Source organism: Phlebotomus argentipes, unplaced genomic scaffold, assembly GCF_947086385.1.
Source record: "Phlebotomus argentipes unplaced genomic scaffold, Phlebotomus argentipes genome assembly scaffold_18, whole genome shotgun sequence".
Lineage (NCBI taxonomy): Eukaryota > Metazoa > Arthropoda > Insecta > Diptera > Psychodidae > Phlebotomus > Phlebotomus argentipes.
This window is the reverse complement of record NW_026776177.1, coordinates 12177359-12194017: the sequence shown is the minus strand read 5'-3', so window position 1 is coordinate 12194017 and position 16659 is coordinate 12177359. Positions and strand designations below refer to the sequence as shown.

The 16659-nt window shown below is 44.1% G+C and overlaps 4 protein-coding genes across 10 annotated transcripts; 1 reads left to right on the top strand and 3 right to left on the bottom strand.

Annotated features, from left to right (window-relative positions):
• Positions 1 to 8025: 8025 nt before the first annotated feature.
• Positions 8026 to 10780, bottom strand: LOC132259026 (AFG3-like protein 2). Of its 2 annotated transcripts, none has more exons than XM_059756559.1 (4): positions 10586 to 10780; positions 10061 to 10512; positions 9906 to 9999; positions 8026 to 9846 (listed from the first exon to the last, which is right to left on the bottom strand). In XM_059756559.1, exons 1-4 carry the CDS (start codon positions 10664 to 10666, stop codon positions 8092 to 8094), a joined length of 2382 nt encoding a protein of 793 aa, XP_059612542.1. In that variant the 5' UTR covers positions 10667 to 10780; the 3' UTR covers positions 8026 to 8091. The 2 variants fall into 2 exon arrangements, with proteins under 2 accessions (XP_059612542.1, XP_059612543.1); XM_059756560.1 differs by having other exon boundaries at positions 10061 to 10509.
• Positions 10781 to 10875: 95 nt separating this feature from the next.
• On the top strand, positions 10876 to 12053 carry LOC132259027 (uncharacterized protein C3orf38). Its single transcript, XM_059756561.1, has 2 exons — positions 10876 to 11220; positions 11291 to 12053. Exons 1-2 carry the CDS (start codon positions 11082 to 11084, stop codon positions 12022 to 12024), a joined length of 873 nt encoding a protein of 290 aa, XP_059612544.1. The 5' UTR covers positions 10876 to 11081; the 3' UTR covers positions 12025 to 12053.
• LOC132259025 (uncharacterized) lies at positions 11901 to 15852 on the bottom strand. 6 transcript variants are annotated; one of them, XR_009468303.1, is made up of 10 exons: positions 15705 to 15852; positions 15236 to 15613; positions 14398 to 15169; positions 14033 to 14341; positions 13737 to 13969; positions 13030 to 13675; positions 12679 to 12890; positions 12277 to 12370; positions 12081 to 12216; positions 11901 to 12012 (listed from the first exon to the last, which is right to left on the bottom strand). XR_009468303.1 is itself a non-coding variant. In XM_059756557.1 (7 exons), the coding sequence occupies exons 2-7, from the start codon at positions 15601 to 15603 to the stop codon at positions 12687 to 12689; spliced, it is 2532 nt and encodes an 843-aa protein (XP_059612540.1). In that variant the 5' UTR covers positions 15604 to 15613; positions 15705 to 15852; the 3' UTR covers positions 12429 to 12686. The 6 variants fall into 6 exon arrangements, 2 of the variants coding, with proteins under 2 accessions (XP_059612540.1, XP_059612541.1); XR_009468301.1 differs by having other exon boundaries at positions 12081 to 12195; XR_009468304.1 differs by having other exon boundaries at positions 12081 to 12168.
• A 70-nt stretch (positions 15853 to 15922) lies between these two features.
• On the bottom strand, positions 15923 to 16607 carry LOC132260016 (U6 snRNA-associated Sm-like protein LSm5). Its single transcript, XM_059757914.1, has 3 exons — positions 16421 to 16607; positions 16132 to 16328; positions 15923 to 16070 (listed from the first exon to the last, which is right to left on the bottom strand). Exons 1-3 carry the CDS (start codon positions 16464 to 16466, stop codon positions 16026 to 16028), a joined length of 288 nt encoding a protein of 95 aa, XP_059613897.1. The 5' UTR covers positions 16467 to 16607; the 3' UTR covers positions 15923 to 16025.
• Positions 16608 to 16659: the final 52 nt, after the last annotated feature.

The window sequence follows — 16659 nt, the reverse complement described above, 5'->3', positions numbered from 1 at the left end:
ATTTCTCAACTTCAGAGCTGATAAATTGCACCCAATATCATGTAGATAAGTTTTTCATTGGTAATTTAACCGTTTTTTATTGCATACTAAAGATTGTAGAGTTCATTGGAATACGAAGCGGTAATTTTGCAATTATTCGTTGAGAAAACGATTTGCCTACGTATTTTCCTCTCCGAGTGCCCAATGATTTTCCACACTCTCTGCATGCATTCAACTCTGGACTGGAGAGCTTGGAAATTGGGGTGAGTGTATAGATTATTGCTCTGGCCACTCGTGCTGTCCATATGAAAAGTGAGTCACCGGATGATGTGACCATTTGGCACAGGCGACATTCGACACGCTCGAGAAATATTGACACCCACTCCTCGACTCGATCAATCTTGCCAAAACCCACCCCGAAGGGACATCCATTGCAAGAAGTGTGCGCCTTCCTGGAAGGTGATTCCTCCCACCTCTTTGGACCATTCCGCCCCACAATTGTTGCGCAATTTCTCACCAGCAACTCCCGAATTTATTAACAAAGTACACCATGGCAATGGACTTAGTGCTATGGCTGTGCAGCCCAGAGAGAACTGTATGATGTAATACCGGGAGACATCTCCGAAAGTATGGTGGAAATATCCGCATTGCTGCAACAAGAGGGGGTCGGCTATTGTCCATAAAAAAGGAAGTGGGCACACACACACACACACGGAGGTTTTGGGGAAGATTAAAGTGGGACAAATATTGTCATTTTGTTGCGGCGGAGCACCCCGGAAAAACCACACCAAAGTCCTCCTGGGTCTTTATGAATTGCCATAAAAAAATTGGCCAACATTCCTCATGCATGGAATATTCAAGGGGCTTCTCTAGCTCTCACACCCTCCACATCATCCCAGCAAATCCCATCGCCATTCTCTCAGCACACCCAGGGAATTTTTCATGTCATTCCTCGGATCTCCTGGCAGAAGCAGCGCTCATTGTTGAATGTAGGTCTGGCGAGTAGTTGACCCTCAGCCAGAGGGAATGATTTCTTACGTCAAGTGGGTGGTTTTGGAGGCGGAACCGTCACGATACAATACATAGTGTTTGTGACGACATAGCGAAGAGACTGGCGGGAAAGTTCATCCCCCTCCCCAAGACAAACCATGCAAAGTGCCAAAGCTTTTTGGTCAAACATAAATTTATATCCCAGTGCATTCATCGAAACTCTTCCGGCTTGAAGTCAAGGGGCCGCCGTGAGGCGTACACTGCAAAAAATCACGCCAGAGAATGAGAGCTTTTCCACCCTCAACCATTCCACCATTGCCTGAACTTTGATGCTCTTCCGGGAGGGGAGAAAAAGTGGAGGATTACCACAAAAGTTTTGTGGTTCTCTTCATGGAGAAACATTCTTCACATTAGTCCACTTTTTGGTCTGAGTGTGGGTGGTGGAATAGGGTGGATGTTGTTGTTTTCCTTCATCCATCCCTTCCCCAATGGATAAACATTGATGCGAATTTTACTTTCATACCAGCATCAAGAAGTTATCTCAAATGTGTTTGTGCCGTGAATTCATTGGGAATTTCAGCAACAAGACATTCCCGAGGTTGGGGTGTGATTTGGGGTCAGAAAGAGAGATATAATTCGTCACAGTAAAGCTATATTCCACACTATTGATTGCACATCACTAAATCGAATCCACTCACCTTCAATTTAAACCATGAGTTTTAGCACAAAGTTATTGTGTGAAAAATGCTCAGCAAAGCATCTTTTTATCGCCCGACAATTCAGGAAAAAAAGGCTAAAAAAGACGAGGGTGCAAATTTATATATCACGCGACAATTCCTGTAAGTGTCTTCAGACTTTTTCATTGAGAAATATAAAAAAAAAGTTTACAGTTTATGAGAAAATTGCTGCAATTGTCTGACAAAACCATTTTCTCCTTGCTTCACATCCTTGAGGCTTTAGAGGGAGTTTGTGCCACACAGAGTGTATGTGGATTATCCCTGTGTGAATTTAATGAGGGCAGCGCGTGAAGTATAAAATTTCTCCTCTTATCGGTGAGCAGATGTTATGCGAAAGATGATGTGCCATTCAAGCATTATCGTAAATTAAGGATAATTAGAGATGAGAAGAGATTAAAAGAGATTTACGCTGAATTAACCCTGAATTAATCTGACAGGGAAAAATCCTCTTGATATGACGATGCGAATTGACAGCGTGCTTTTAAAATATCCCCTTCAATTTTTATTCTAGAAACGCTCTTCAGAAATTATTGCTTCATACATTTTGTTCGTGTCTTTGTTGAATTGTAGCAGAAAGAATAAAAATAATTTATGCGCCAGCTAGAAGCCACAATTACTCTAATTGCCTCCGCGATTTTGTGTACTTTCCCTTCTTTTTCGACTTCTTGAATCATATTTCATGTGGTGTGCGCGCCTAATTAATGCGCTCTCTCGCGCCCAACTTTTCCCCAATTCAATTTCTATGGAAATATCCTTTCCAACAAATTCTCAAAAATTCTCCATACCCAGAAAGCAGACAAAAAATACACCAATTCTGACCAATTCCAGAGTGTCCGTCGCATCGCAGTTGAGCATGAAAGCCAGGAAGCTCAAACAATTTCCGTGCAGTGCAAAAATGTCTGAAAGTGTTGATGGGACACTTGTCGTCCTTTTTGGCGCGAAATCACCCCCAACTTCGCTTCCCCGAGAATGACAACTTATGTGCAGGCGAGAGCCTTGCTCTGGCTGCTGGAGTGTTGTTGAAACTTGTGTAATTAAATTTCATTCTGTTAACAATGGAAATTATTTTGTCAGTGTTCACCTCCCCACCGCCAAAACTGCACGTTTCGTCTGACGTTTGGGGGTTGAGGAGCATTTTAGTAATCCGCCCACTTTTGCCCACGATGATGGACAAAAGTGTGGACATGAGAGATGAGACATTAGACATTTGCCACTGTAGGAAATGTTCTACCGAAAACTAACTGAAATTTTCATTAAAGTCCCATCATTTTCACAGACATCACATATTGTTAAATAGAAAAAGAATAAAAAAGCAGAATTTGTTCACTGTCATATCCCTGAAACATATCCTGTCGAGAATCTTACCATCATGAAAATATAGAATTCTCCATTGATATATTATGAAAAATATATGACTATGAAACCCTAACACGAGAGCATATTTTGGAGGAAAAACATACACGGATAATGTCTAAAGTTTCAGCTCTCAGAGAGCTTCTGAGAGAGTTGTCCATTTAATTGGATCTTGGAGGCTGTTTTGTTTAAAATCTCCCACAATTCACAGGCTAGTGCTGTCCATTGTCATCTCGTGGCACACAAAATGGCTCGAGAGTGGTCGCTTCCGAAAGATGCCGCTTTAATTTAATTTATATGTCACGATCATCTAAGCAGAACTAATCAAAATTCAGACAAACACTCTGCTGCAAAATGTCCCAGACCACTGCTCAAGAGCCAGTGTTTCAAAACCTAAACTGGTCGAAAGTGAAGGTGAACAATGAGTGACTAGTAATTGATGAATTGTGTACCATTGGAAAATCTGGTACAATTACACGAGGAATTTGCAATTAAAATACAATATACAGCGATTATTTCATACCATCGCGCCATTCGAAAAGCTGGCCCGCCCACAATCAGAATGTCGCTCAACGATTTGACTTCAATATCACATCAAAAATAATTGGCAATTTTCATGCAATTTGAGTATGTAACTCCCGTGTTCAATTAGAAAACGTTTTCCGCAGCATCGCTTTTTAATTGTAATAAATTAATTAGTATTCCCTGGGATTAACCAATTTCCTGCCCAAGTGACATTCAACTCTCCCGTCAATTTGGATGTTACATGGCAGGGAAAAAATGCCCTGGTCATTTGGGCGAGAGAAACATACTCTCTGTGTGTTGTGCACACAATATAATATGGACGCATCATTTTCAATTTTAATTTAATTGGAAATTAAGTGTTTCTCCCTGACTTTTAGCCTGTGTGCCGAGGGTGGATTGGAGGGTTAAATACACACTAAATGTCACATTTCGAAGATGACAATTTTCCTTCTATATAAAGTAAAATGAACGCATATTTTATGAACTCAGTATTAAATGTAAAAAGCTGGGCTTTGATTGCTTTAACTCGCTCAAAAGTGCTTCTTTTCCCCTGATCCAATTTATTCAACTAACCAAAAATAATCTGATCTCCATCTCTCGCGGCTTCCAGCGCATCATATGAATGTCAAAAGCTCACTGGGAGCTTTTCATACCCATTTTATTCATTGCAGCGGAATGATGATTTTTTTTAAACAATCCAGAGGCAGTAAAAAATCATCCGGACTCTCGCTGCACATCCCATTGTCTTTCGCCCCAATCAATGTGTTATAAAAAAGGCATTGTGAATTTTTATATGCCTTTTTTCACCCACTGAACGCAGGGTGGAAAAGCTTTCCGACAGAGATACATAAAAAATAACACGGGGAAATAATCTTTTTTTTTTCACGGATAGGGCTTTATTTACGCCCCTGTAATTTCTATGAGGATGTTTTACGCGAATATATTTTTTCTGCGCACCGAATAAGCACAACTCGCCCATTTAGCATGACATTTTGCGAAAAATATCTCCGATTAGTTTTATTTATTTTTATATACATGATTTGCGGACATTTCAAGAAAAAAAAACATACAAATTCTCTCGAGAAGACAATTCGTTGATTTGATTTCAGTGGAAGAACAGCTGAAGCGTGTAAGAATTTTTCAACAATTCCAGATTTTCCATTGCGCATTATATATTTTCACCCCTGACTGAACATTTTTGCATTGTGTGCGCTCTTCTCGTGTTTGCCATTTCTCTTCGCCGTTTTGCCAAAAAAAAATACCATGCATTGAGTTGGGGAAATGCAAAAAGTCATGTGAGGGAGAGAAAAAAATTGTAAACCACCCCCACGAGAGTGTTCATTGAATCGAAATAATTTCCAATTATGGAGCGAAAATTCAATTGGAAAATGCCCTGTTCAATTACGCCACACACGATCACAGAGCCAACATCATAGATAAAAGCGTGTCCACTAATTTTTTTTAATTCTTTCCAAAAAGAAAAATCACAGATTTTTCCTTTACGAATTAACCATGCAAACTGAAGTTTAGTCACAAATTTCCGTCCGGAAAATACCATCGAGCTGTTGCTGAAAATTAGAAAATTACCCACGCCAAACGTGATCGGCCAGCAACAGCGTGGAGAAAGGTGTGTAGTTAAGCGGGAGAAAATTGAGTGTCTAATTTTGTGTCGACCAGGAAAATCGTTCACCACATTTCCTGTCTGAAATATTAAATAGCTCATTAATAAAATGTCCTTCTAGCGAGGAATTTTCTCGCCTATTTTCCATCCCCCAGGAATGAAGACAGAAAATTTATGATTGCCACATTTACCGACGTCGTGTGACAAAATACGCGTTAATTGCGTTCATCTGCACCCTCAACTTTTTGGGGGTGGCGGCGGGTGATCGAGTGACGCCAATAATTGTGAATGGAAGTGGCGACCTACCTACCCTTCTCTCTGCCCACGCTGGCAGGGGAAAAAATTGACAATGTATTGGGGGGACGATTAGTGTAATTAGCAGAATGAAACTCAAATGGAAAAATTTCCCCGGGAATTGCTTGAGGGTGGCGAGAAAATACCTGACAATTTTGCACCTCTCACAGCTTTCCTGATTCCGTTCGATGGGGATGGAAAAACACGTGCACAGAGAGAGGAAAAATTAATAACCATCGTCAATTACGCACCGTAATTCATTTCCTCTTCTTTCAAATCAATTCTCATCGCCATTTTCCACATGAAACGCGCCAAACTTTTCTTCATCTTCTCGCTGAGCTCACCAAAAATTGCGTGATTGTGTGTAATCCGGTAAAAAAAGAGATGTTAAATAGAGTACAAATCTCTGAAGAACCAGTTGATATATCTAGATTTATTCTTTTCAGTATGAAAATGCGGAGTTTTTTCGAGCAGCTTTAAATAGCCAAAAATTACATTCACAAAAACGTCCGGAAATAGTAGAAACTCAGCGCTAAAATCTATAAAATAGTAAAAACAAAAAACATTTTGGAAAAATCTGAGGGTTGCTTAGGTTCTTGGTCACTTTGTTGTTCCACTTTCGCTGTGCAGGAAGAACTGCTCACGCTGGGCTTTTCCACCCATCCTTGCCTCCTGCGTCGGGGTGCAAAAATGACCGAGATTGCGGTGGAAGTGTGTCCCCATAAATGTGCACATTAAAGCGAATTTAGTGAGCGCGCGATAACAATTTGAAATACGACAGACTAACCCACACGAATTATGCATCGCGAGAGCGGACAAAAAGCCACCCACCAAAGCTATTCAATTGGCGAGCGCTTGAAATCCCTCGCGATCCTCGCCCGAGGTGACTCTAATCCTCCCGTTCTCGCTTATGGGAGTTGAAAGGAGTCATTAAGCTCATTTTCACGCGATTTAAAGCTGCCACTTCGCACACGCTTGTGGGGATTTTAACCGTGTGTTTGAAGAGTACATAAAAAATTGATAGTTTCTCTCTCTCTCTTCACCATCAATTGTATCCTTATCGCACTGTTTCCTATCTTCACTCACCCTTTCGTGTGTTCTTTCGTCTTCAGTAAAAAAAAATACCGAAGAAGACTTAATTGAGAGAAAATGGGGACCCCTTTTAATTCTTCACCAGCACGCATTTTCATTATGCTCCCATTCCCCTTTTCCGAATGGCAAAGAAAACGAGAGGAGATGATAAAGTCGAGGGTATAATTCATGCTACTTGTTGACGCTTCGGATCCCTTTTCGGTTGAACTCTGGGCCTGATTTTGGGAGTGCTTCTTGGCGTCCCTCCTTTATCACCTGCACAAGGAGTTGCTTGGGCATGGCATGATAAATTTCGATGCCGCCAAAGACTTTGGGATGAAGAGTCCGACGATAAATTTGCGTCGCTTCAATGATTGCGTGGCACGCAACCAAATTCGCCGCTCTCCCAAGAATTATTGCCATCCGTGAAGAAGGTGCGCAAGATGTGGGTTGAAAAATAATTGGCATCACAAGCTGAACAGGTCAATTTTTACAGCAGTTTTTGATCAACTATTCCTGCACGCGGCCAGCAAAACCTCCCGGCGAGGTTTCTTTCGGACTAATCAAGCGCGATGCTCTGCCTCCAAATTACATTTCCCCCGCACATCTGCCCAAATCCTCGGGTGCTTAATTACTTGAAGAAAAGTGATTCGGAGAAATGAAGGCGAAGGCGAGCCAATTTTCCAATTTGCCCACCATCTTCCCCATCTTGGCGTGACTTAAAAGGCTTTTGATATTATCTACTCATCCCGCTTACAGCCTCACTCACAGCTTAATTTGGACGCAGGGCGAGAACTCCTGAAGGGGAGACTTTTTCCCTCTGGCTCTGACTATTTCGGCCGAAATCTTTTGGGAGGGAAGGACAGTTTTGAGAGACTAAAATAGTCCCCCAACCGCGCTCATTTGACACTAATTTATTAATCAAGCGGCAAAGGTGAACTCCCAAGAGGTGAGAGGTGCTCTTTAGTGAGCATTTCCCACTCGGGTGACCTTTAACCAAGCCACCCACGCGCGCACCTCGGAAGAGGGCGAGAACACGTCAATCTTTCCTTTCATGCAATTATCGCGCTGACGCTGAAATTTGTCACACATTCTCTTAAGGGGAGGAGCACCACCGTCAGTCAACAAATGCACTCTATTAACCATCTGATCCAACAGAGAAGTCATTTACTTTAATCAAACAGTCAAAGGGATTTTTTTCTCCCTTATTCATAGTAGTTTTTCATCCCTCACTCAAATTTACTTACAAGGGGTAAACCGTAGAGAAATCAGATGACCACATGTTCTAACACAATTACGAAAAACTACTTATAGAAAGTAACAAGATTGAAGCAACGAGATTTTAGTACACATACCTTTTTCAAGAGCCGTGTTTCGATGACTCCAATGCGGGATACTCTCTCGGCGATCCCCAAACTTTGCAAGCTTTGTACGAAGCACCGGAAAACTCTCATCTTCTATTTTCGAAAAGTATATTTTCCTACTCAGTGACTCCTTCGTAAAATGCTGTCTCTGCCTTCTTCACTGTTTCGGTGCCTCTTCACTCTTCTGCGAGGGCTTATTCCAATTCTGCAATCCCTCGGGTAGCGATGTGTCCTCCTCCAGGCCCCCTGTGCCCTCCACAAACTCCTCATATGTGGATTTCTCCTTGAACGGACGAGCCCCCAGCAATTCAATCATATCATCGCGGCTGAGGATCTCATTCTTCAGCAGTCGCTCCGCCACTTTCTCCACATCGGCTTTATGTCGCTTCAGCAGATCTTGTGTCCGCGTGTGTGCCGTCTTAATCAACTCCCTCACTTCTGTGTCGATCAGCTGTGCCGTTTGCTCTGAATAGGGCTTACTGAACATTGGATCTCCAGGAGCACCCATGTCGAAGCTCACATTGCCAACTTTTGCATTCATTCCAAACCGCACAACTTGGGCGTAAGCGCTGTCCGTGACCTTCTTCAAGTCGTCCTGAGCTCCAGTGGTGATTCGACCGAAGAAGATCTCTTCAGACACTCTCCCGCCCAGTGTCATGCACATCCGGTCGAAGAGTTGCTCCTGAGACAGTAAGTATTGATCCTTGGGCAGATATTGGGCATACCCCAGACCCTTTCCACGCGGGATGATCGACACCTTGAGCAGAGGATCTGAGTGCTCCAGAAACCATCCCGCCACGGCGTGTCCAGCTTCGTGATACGCCACGGTCTTTTTCTCATCCGGCGCCAGCACGTTTGTCTTCTTCTCCATTCCAGCAATCACTCTCTCAATTGCCTGCTCGAAGTGCTTCAAATTGATGGCGTCATTGAGATCTCTGGCCGCAATCAGTGCTGCCTCATTGCACACATTTGCAATATCCGCTCCTGTGAATCCCGGTGTCAGAGCTGCCATCTTCCTGGACAGCTCCTGCTTGTCCAGATTCGTCTTCAACGGTCCCAAGTGCACTTTAAAGATGCTCGCCCGTCCCTTAATGTCCGGCGCCGGCACGAAAATCTGTCTGTCAAATCGCCCTGGTCGCAACAACGCTTTATCCAAGATGTCAACGCGATTCGTAGCGGCCAGAACCACAACATTCGTCGTCGTATTGAATCCATCCATCTCCACAAGCAGCTGGTTGAGGGTGTTCTCCTGCTCAGAGTGTCCTCCGAAGCTCTTCCCACCTCGTTTTCGGCCCACAGCGTCAATTTCATCGATGAAGAGGATGCAGGGCGCGTGTTTCCTGGCCATGGAAAACATATCTCGCACTCTAGACGGTCCCACGCCCACAAACATCTCCAAGAACTCCGATCCGGACACCGTGATAAACGGTACGTTCGCCTCACCGGCTGTCGCCTTGGCCAATAGGGTTTTTCCCGTGCCTGGCGGCCCTGTCAGCATCGCTCCCTTGGGAATCTTCGCGCCCAAGTCAATGTATTGCTGGGGGTTCTTCAGGAAATTCACAAACTCCATGATCTCAATCTTCGCCTCTTCGCATCCCGCTACATCCTTGAAGCGCACCTCAATCTCATTGGAGTTTATCAGCTTCGCAGTCGACTGCATCACTCCGCCAAATAGTCCACCACCTTTCCGACCACCTGGGCCACCCATCATCTGGGCAGAGCGACGCATCATGAACAACAGAAAGCCTATGATTAGTAATGTGGGCAAAAGTCCAGTCAAACTGGCCGCTTCGAGCTCTGACCGATAAATCACGGGCACGTAATTCACCGGTTCCACGCCTAAGTCATCCTGAGCATGTTCCAGATTCCTCTCGAACGAGTCTACGCTGCCAATGTTAAACCACAGCACGCCCTAAAAAAATGAGAGAATGAAGCGAAGGTATTGCCAAAAGAAGTAATCGGCATTCCTACCCCAGAATCACTAGAACTCCCTGGACTCAATCGCACTCTAACCCACTTCTTGTTCACCACCTCTAGTTTCTCCACGACTCCTCTGGCCAGATAACTGCGGAGAGAGAACAATCATTAACATTCCTCCTCAAAATATTGATGATTTCAAGCCTCACTTGGTAACGAATTCCTTCCATCCGATCTCCTTGTAGCCCATCTCGAAGTACGCCAGCGCTCCCACGAGGGCAACTGTTCCCAACGCCCCGAAAACTATCCACTTCTCCTTGTCGCCTCCATCGCCGCCAATGGGGCGTCCGGAGGAACCTGTGCGTTTCCCACGACCACCCGCATTCGGTGAAAACATGCCAAAATTCCAGTCATTCTTCCCGGGACCAGTGGGTGGCGTTGGGGAGAAACCCTTGGATGGTGGAGGTTCAACAGGTGGTGGTGCCTCTTGCACTTTATCCCCCTGAGAAGCCTCTTTCCGCTGCTTCCCTCCCGACTGCTTGAAGTACTTCTCAAATCCCTTCGGTGGCTTCTCGCAGAACAGCCGCCACTCCCTCAGCAAGGTGTCCCATGTCCAAGTATTCACATCCCCACGCAAATTGGCAATATCATGATGAAACTGCTGAAAAGATAGAAAAATTAACTATAAAATCCACAAAATTGCATCACCAGTTTTGTGGTTAGGTTTCACACACCGAACTCAAATGTCCTTTGCGCAGGCTGCTCAGGAGATTTCTCTCCAGTTTCTTTGCACTGCTTAATAGTCTAAAAGCCATTGTATGATTTTTGCGCCACGCCGGCAGTGTTTTTACATAATTATCGTGAAAAACTAGGTGAAAATATCCGCCTGGCACAACACTTTCGAGATCTCAGTCGACTTCCAACGTCAGCTGAGCGCCTTCCAGTGGAGATCTGACCCGAAATTATTCCAGCGGCGATAGAACAGTTTCTGAAGGCAATTTTGCGATTGAAATTAATCTCTTGAATCCCTTTATTTAGTTCTTAGCGAAATCATAATTCATATTTGACGATGTTGATAATGTATTGGTAGTTTATTCGAAATATTGGAATCCGCCGCCGCGTAATTAATTTTAGGCTCTCCAATCTTAATTTCCAGTGTCTCCCGGCTGTCATTTCTGTGTTTTCTCTGTGTGGATATTTCTAAACACTTATTTTGCACATTTTAGCGAAATGTCGCGCTTAAATGATTGGGAAATAGCTGGACTTAAGGATTTTCTTACCTTCGATGTGCGCACTGAAGCATTTGCCATTGACGTAGCCAAATCCCTGCTAAGTAAAGTCAGTGTAAATACTCCCAAATCTTCAGCTGGTAAGCATGACTTTCCGGAGGTGTTCCGCCCCTAAACTCACACTTTCTCTCCTCCGTCTTCTTCTTACAGATGCCATAGACACAATCATCCAGAACTGTGACTCCGCGTTGATGATCCTAGACAAAAAAGCCATGACGAAGGATATTCTGTCGACGTATTTAATGGACAGAGGGAATTCCTTCTCAGTGAATGCCACAAAACAAATCCTGGTGCAGCAAGTCATCCAGCACTGGCAAAGGAAATTCCAGACATCAGACAGACCTCACGTGATAGCAGGATCATCAATAATTCTAGTAAAACCAGAAAATTTTCAGGTGAACACACTTTCTCGCCAATTCACGTCGTGGTTCTACCAGAAGCTCAATGAAGACGCCTTAACACTAGCAGACTTTTGGCCAGACGTCTCATGTGCCATTCGCTTCACGCAGAGTGACTCTGTGACGGATGAGAGTGCTGAGGGAAGCGAGGCTGTCCTGGAGAAACTCCTGACAACGAGGCGAACCTACAATTTCAATTTCAATCCAAATATCAGCTCTTCCGGCGTCCAGGGCAGGATTGACCTTCACGGATTGGTGTTCGTCATCAGCTGTGGCACCCTCCACATTGCCAATCGCTGGGTGGGTGTGTTCGAGAGTGCCTTCGGTCTGGTTCAGGATCCAGCCGGGCTCAATAACTGGAAATGCAAACATATAAAGATTGCCCTGCGAAGCACACAGAAAGAATCTCTGCCAACACTCCAGGACTGTGAATCCATCAGGGACATCATCGCCTTGCCCGTCACGAGTGAAGATCTGCCAAATTGATTGAATTAAATTGTTAAAAATAAGGAAAATCGCATTAGTTTCACTCGAATACTCACCTTTCCTTCAGTCTATCTGGTGGCATGAATTTGGAGACTAGGTTTAGCCGAGCATTCTGAACCACTCTCTGTGTGCTTCCGGGTCAATCTGCAAGACAGAGGAACGAGAAAAAAACTAGAAAGACATTTTGTAAGACTTCATCAGAAACAAAATTGAGTCTCATTTCAAAGATTCATCGAGTCACAATTCACTAACCCTTCATTAATGCCTCAAGCGTTAATCTCTTAACGGGATCGGCACTAAAAGGCACTCAAACCCATCCGGGATGAGGATCTCGCCGAAACCAGGGCTGCAAAAGGCAAAAAGGCGTTGTAGAATCATTGTATCAGACGAAATACAGCATCCTATCACATTTTATAATGTAATTTTTTTCTTAATTTATTTGCTCTACTTTGCTCTTTCTGGGATTTCAATCCCGACAATCAACCACTATTTCTGATTATTTTATCTGCGCTTCACTACAACTATCATTTCCTCAAGATGCTAGCTAAACAAACGTTCACATAATAATTAGCTTTTCCCATTACTAAAGAGAAAAATTTTGTTCTTAAACAAAAATCCAAAATAATAAAACCTCTTCGATGCCATTTAACTCACTTATTTCTTCACATCTTATCTTGAATAAAGGGATGCGCTAGAGCCTGATTCAATGATATTCTCTTCGCCGGATCCAACACGAAGAGTTTCTCCAGCAAATCCTTCAGCTGAGTCACTTTCCTGTGCTGATCCTCGGGCAGATTTTGATCAGCAATCAATTCTTGCTGCAAATCGCGGGTCGGCTTGATCACCGACTGAACCACAATCTTTTCCTGAAAAGTAAACATGGGTAAAGTGCATTAGATTTTATCTACAGCTACTAAATATTCAATTACAGTTCAAGAGTGAATGCATTTGAAGTAATTTTAGCTTTTCTAACATTGTGAAATTGGAGTAAATTGATAAACTCACCCTTTCTGTGATCTTATCAATCTCATGGTAGAGAAAGTTGCAATTCTGATCAAAGTGCTGCTCCCGAAACTGACCTCGGCGAATGACTTTGTTCGGGAACTTCCCCTTGAGATCCATGAAGAACTTCAGCATCTGATTGTTAGATTTCCCGCTGAATAGGATCTTTCCTGTGTACAGCTCATAGATTGTGCATCCCGCCGACCACATATCAATCCCATAGTCATACTGAATGCCTAGAATGATTTCAGGAGCGCGATAGAATCGCGACACAAGATATGGCGTGATCTCGTTGTCCGTGATGACTGATGCCGAGCCAAAATCGCAAAGCTTGAGGATCAAATGACTCTCATTCACTAGAATGTTGTCTGGCTTTATGTCAGCATGCAGAATGCCTGTCTTTTTCAACAGCTTTAGAGAAAGCAAGAGTTGCTGCGTGTAACTCCGCACTGCCTTGATGTGCAGTCCCACATTCTTGCCGTACTTCTTCAGCACCTCTCTCAGGTTCATTGAGAGCGGCTCTAGTACCATGCAGAGATGCTGCTTGTGGAAAAAGTGCCTGAACAGACGCAGGCAGTGGAATCTATCATCCGGATCGGCATCATTGAGCTTCTTCAAGATTTCTAACTCGCGAAGGCCTGTCTTGTGCCTGAAAACATTAAATTTTCAATCAATTGAACTGATTGAGAATCCAAATTTGTATAACTTACATGATCTCATTGTTCCTGATGATCTTCACCGCCACGTTCACATTCCCTCTGGCCTGATCCCTCGCCCGAACGACGTTACTGAACACACCCTGACCAGTGTAGCTCGATACAATGTAGCGATTGTCCAAAATTTCACCAATTCTCACACGATAGTAACCCTCAGCGTCATCCCAGTTGTCCGTGAGCGCAGGATTCTCGTGAGTCTGCTTGCTGGCGACTATTGTACTGGGAGACTGCAAAGAAAAGCCCTCCATTGAGATCTCCATTTGAAAAATGCCACTTTTCTCCACACTTACATCATAGTTTGAAGCAATGTCTTGCTCAGCAAACATGTCCCATTCTCCCCTTTTGGCATTATTCTCCTTCACTGGACGAACCTCCTTTACTGGCTGCTTTTTCTCCTGCATCATCGCCTGCAAATCCTTCCTCGAGGCCGGAATCGGTGGCGTTAGAGAGTCTTCAATTGCCTTCTCGGGGCTTTTGTCCTTCTTCGGTGTTTGTGGAGGAGTCTTGATTTTTGGTGTCGTCGTCTCTGAAATGTGGCACACTGATGGCTCTCGAGAAGTCATCGCCGGATTGCTGTCTTCACTTCCTGCTCCCAATTTCTGCAAAAGAAATATCTTACTCAAAATATTCTACAAAAGTCTACACCAGAACTCACCTTAAGCAATTCCTCACGACGCTTCCTCCTCTGCTCGATGATCTTCTCTTCATCCTCCTCATCTTTGATGTCAATATCCCCCATTTCACTCTCGCTACTGGAATCCTTACGATTCTTGGGATGCACTTGACCCTCACTGAGTGAATCCTTGTACTTATCCTTCACCTCCTCCTTCTCGCGACGATCTCTGAATTTCTCCCTGCCACCCGGACGCATCCTGAACTTCTCTGGACTTCTGTCCATGCGCCTGTCGGGACTCCTGCCGCGTCTGGCCATGAAGGATCGATCGCGCTGGCGATTCCTCTCCATCTCCTGCCTCTCGTGCCGCTTCATGCGCTCCCGCTCCCGGAAATTGCGCTCCCTGTCACGCTCCAGCTCTCGCCTAAGGTCTTCCTTCTGGCGATTCTCTATCTCACGCCGGCCGCGACTTTTTTCAACCTCCTGACGCCTCCTATCGGGCTTCTCATCGCGCCCACGACGATCAATGATTTTCCGATTGTGGCTTTGCGACCGACTGCGATGCCTTTTGGCAGCGTCGACCTTCGTGATCGCTTCACCACTGGAATCGTCCAATAAAATGACATCTGATTCTGTTTTCCCTTTACCATCTTTCTCACCACTTTTTCCCTTACTATGTCCATCGTCAACCTCGGAGTCACTTAAATAGGCGCCGAGACGCGCCTGCAGTAGCGCCTTCTGCTTCATCAACTCCTCCAAGTTGAGATCATCTTCGATCACCGCCACGTCCGGACTGGCGACATCTTCCACGAGACTGAAAAATACCACAAACACACATTAGCAGTTATCAGTGAAATCGCTCAAGGACTCTCCAACTCACCCCTCAGTGTCATCAGACTCCGATGAGACAATCTCCAGGGCTGGTCCTGATGTTGGATCCAAGCTCTTCGTGATAATCTCCACCAGTTTCGTTGGGTCCGTTGGGATCTTGCCGCTCTTCTTGCCCTTCCCCACAGAGTGCCCATTGGAGGCCTCCACCAGGGGTTTCTTGGGCACTGGCTCATCATCCAGCACAACAATAGGAACAACTTCCTGTTCAGCTTCCTCCTCCTTTCGACGCTTTTTGTGCTTATGCTTCTTTCCCTTGTCAATCCGATCGCTCTTCCCGGATTTTTTATGCTTTTTCTTCTTGTCCTTCTTGTGCCTCTTCTTCTTCTCCTCCGGAGAAGACACATCCGTCGAGTTCATCCTGAAAAGCCTAGAAAAATTCATTTTTAGACGACACTATTCCACCCACTTTTCGAGGTTAAGTTGTCAAACGTTTAACTTTTTTCTCCAATTTCACCCACCTAATCCGCTTTCTCGGAAATCACTCGCAATAAGAAACACAATTAACACCTACGCCAGGTAAGTACGAGCAAAAAATCCTATGAAATTCACTACAAATTGCACTAAAACGGAGTTTTTTCTCCCCAGCTGTCCGTCGTGGAATTTTTTGTTTGGATGACTGTCAATTTACCCCTTTTTCCCACCAGAGGGACAATTCTGTTATAAAAGGAGATTAATTTTTACGAAAATCCAGAGGAAAATCCTCGATTTATTTCTCAGAGTACAGGGAAAATCCGGAAGAAATGTCGTAGAAATGATGATTTAGTGCTGTGGCTTCTGATTTACGACGCTGATGAGGAATCAGGCATATCTCCACCAGGCACCAGCTGCAAAAGGCAATTCCGCTGAGAAACATTCACAGATTATTACTATTATTTGCGAATATACCATCGTAATGTTATTCCCATTGAGTAGAATCTGATCCAATTTAGTTATTCTTCGTCCTTCCGGCGTGTTTTCATATTCAGTCACGTCTTCAAGCAACATATTGACGAAGTCATCAAAACCAAGCAGAGTTCCCACCATTTCTTTATCATTCTTCATAATTATATGAATCCGGGAACCAATGCACTTGTCCACAAGTTCTGAAAGAGATTAAAGCGATAATTGGAATGTATTTGTGGGTAAATTTCCGTCGAAGATCAAACGTTCTGGGAACGTGTTTACAAAATTTTACCAAGCGGCAGGAGCGTGGATTGATTCACAGGAGTGGATTGCGTCATTTCTCACTTTAAATTTTATTCTCTTTAACTTATAGATATTACAAATATCTCACTATCAGTAAGACTAATTTTTGCGGAGAAATTGAATAAAATACCCGGAAAATGCTCTTGCCAAACTGTTATACCAATGAAAACAACCCGAAGAGCGGCGAAGAGCTCACGAAGCGATTACCTCAGATTATCCACATGCCGA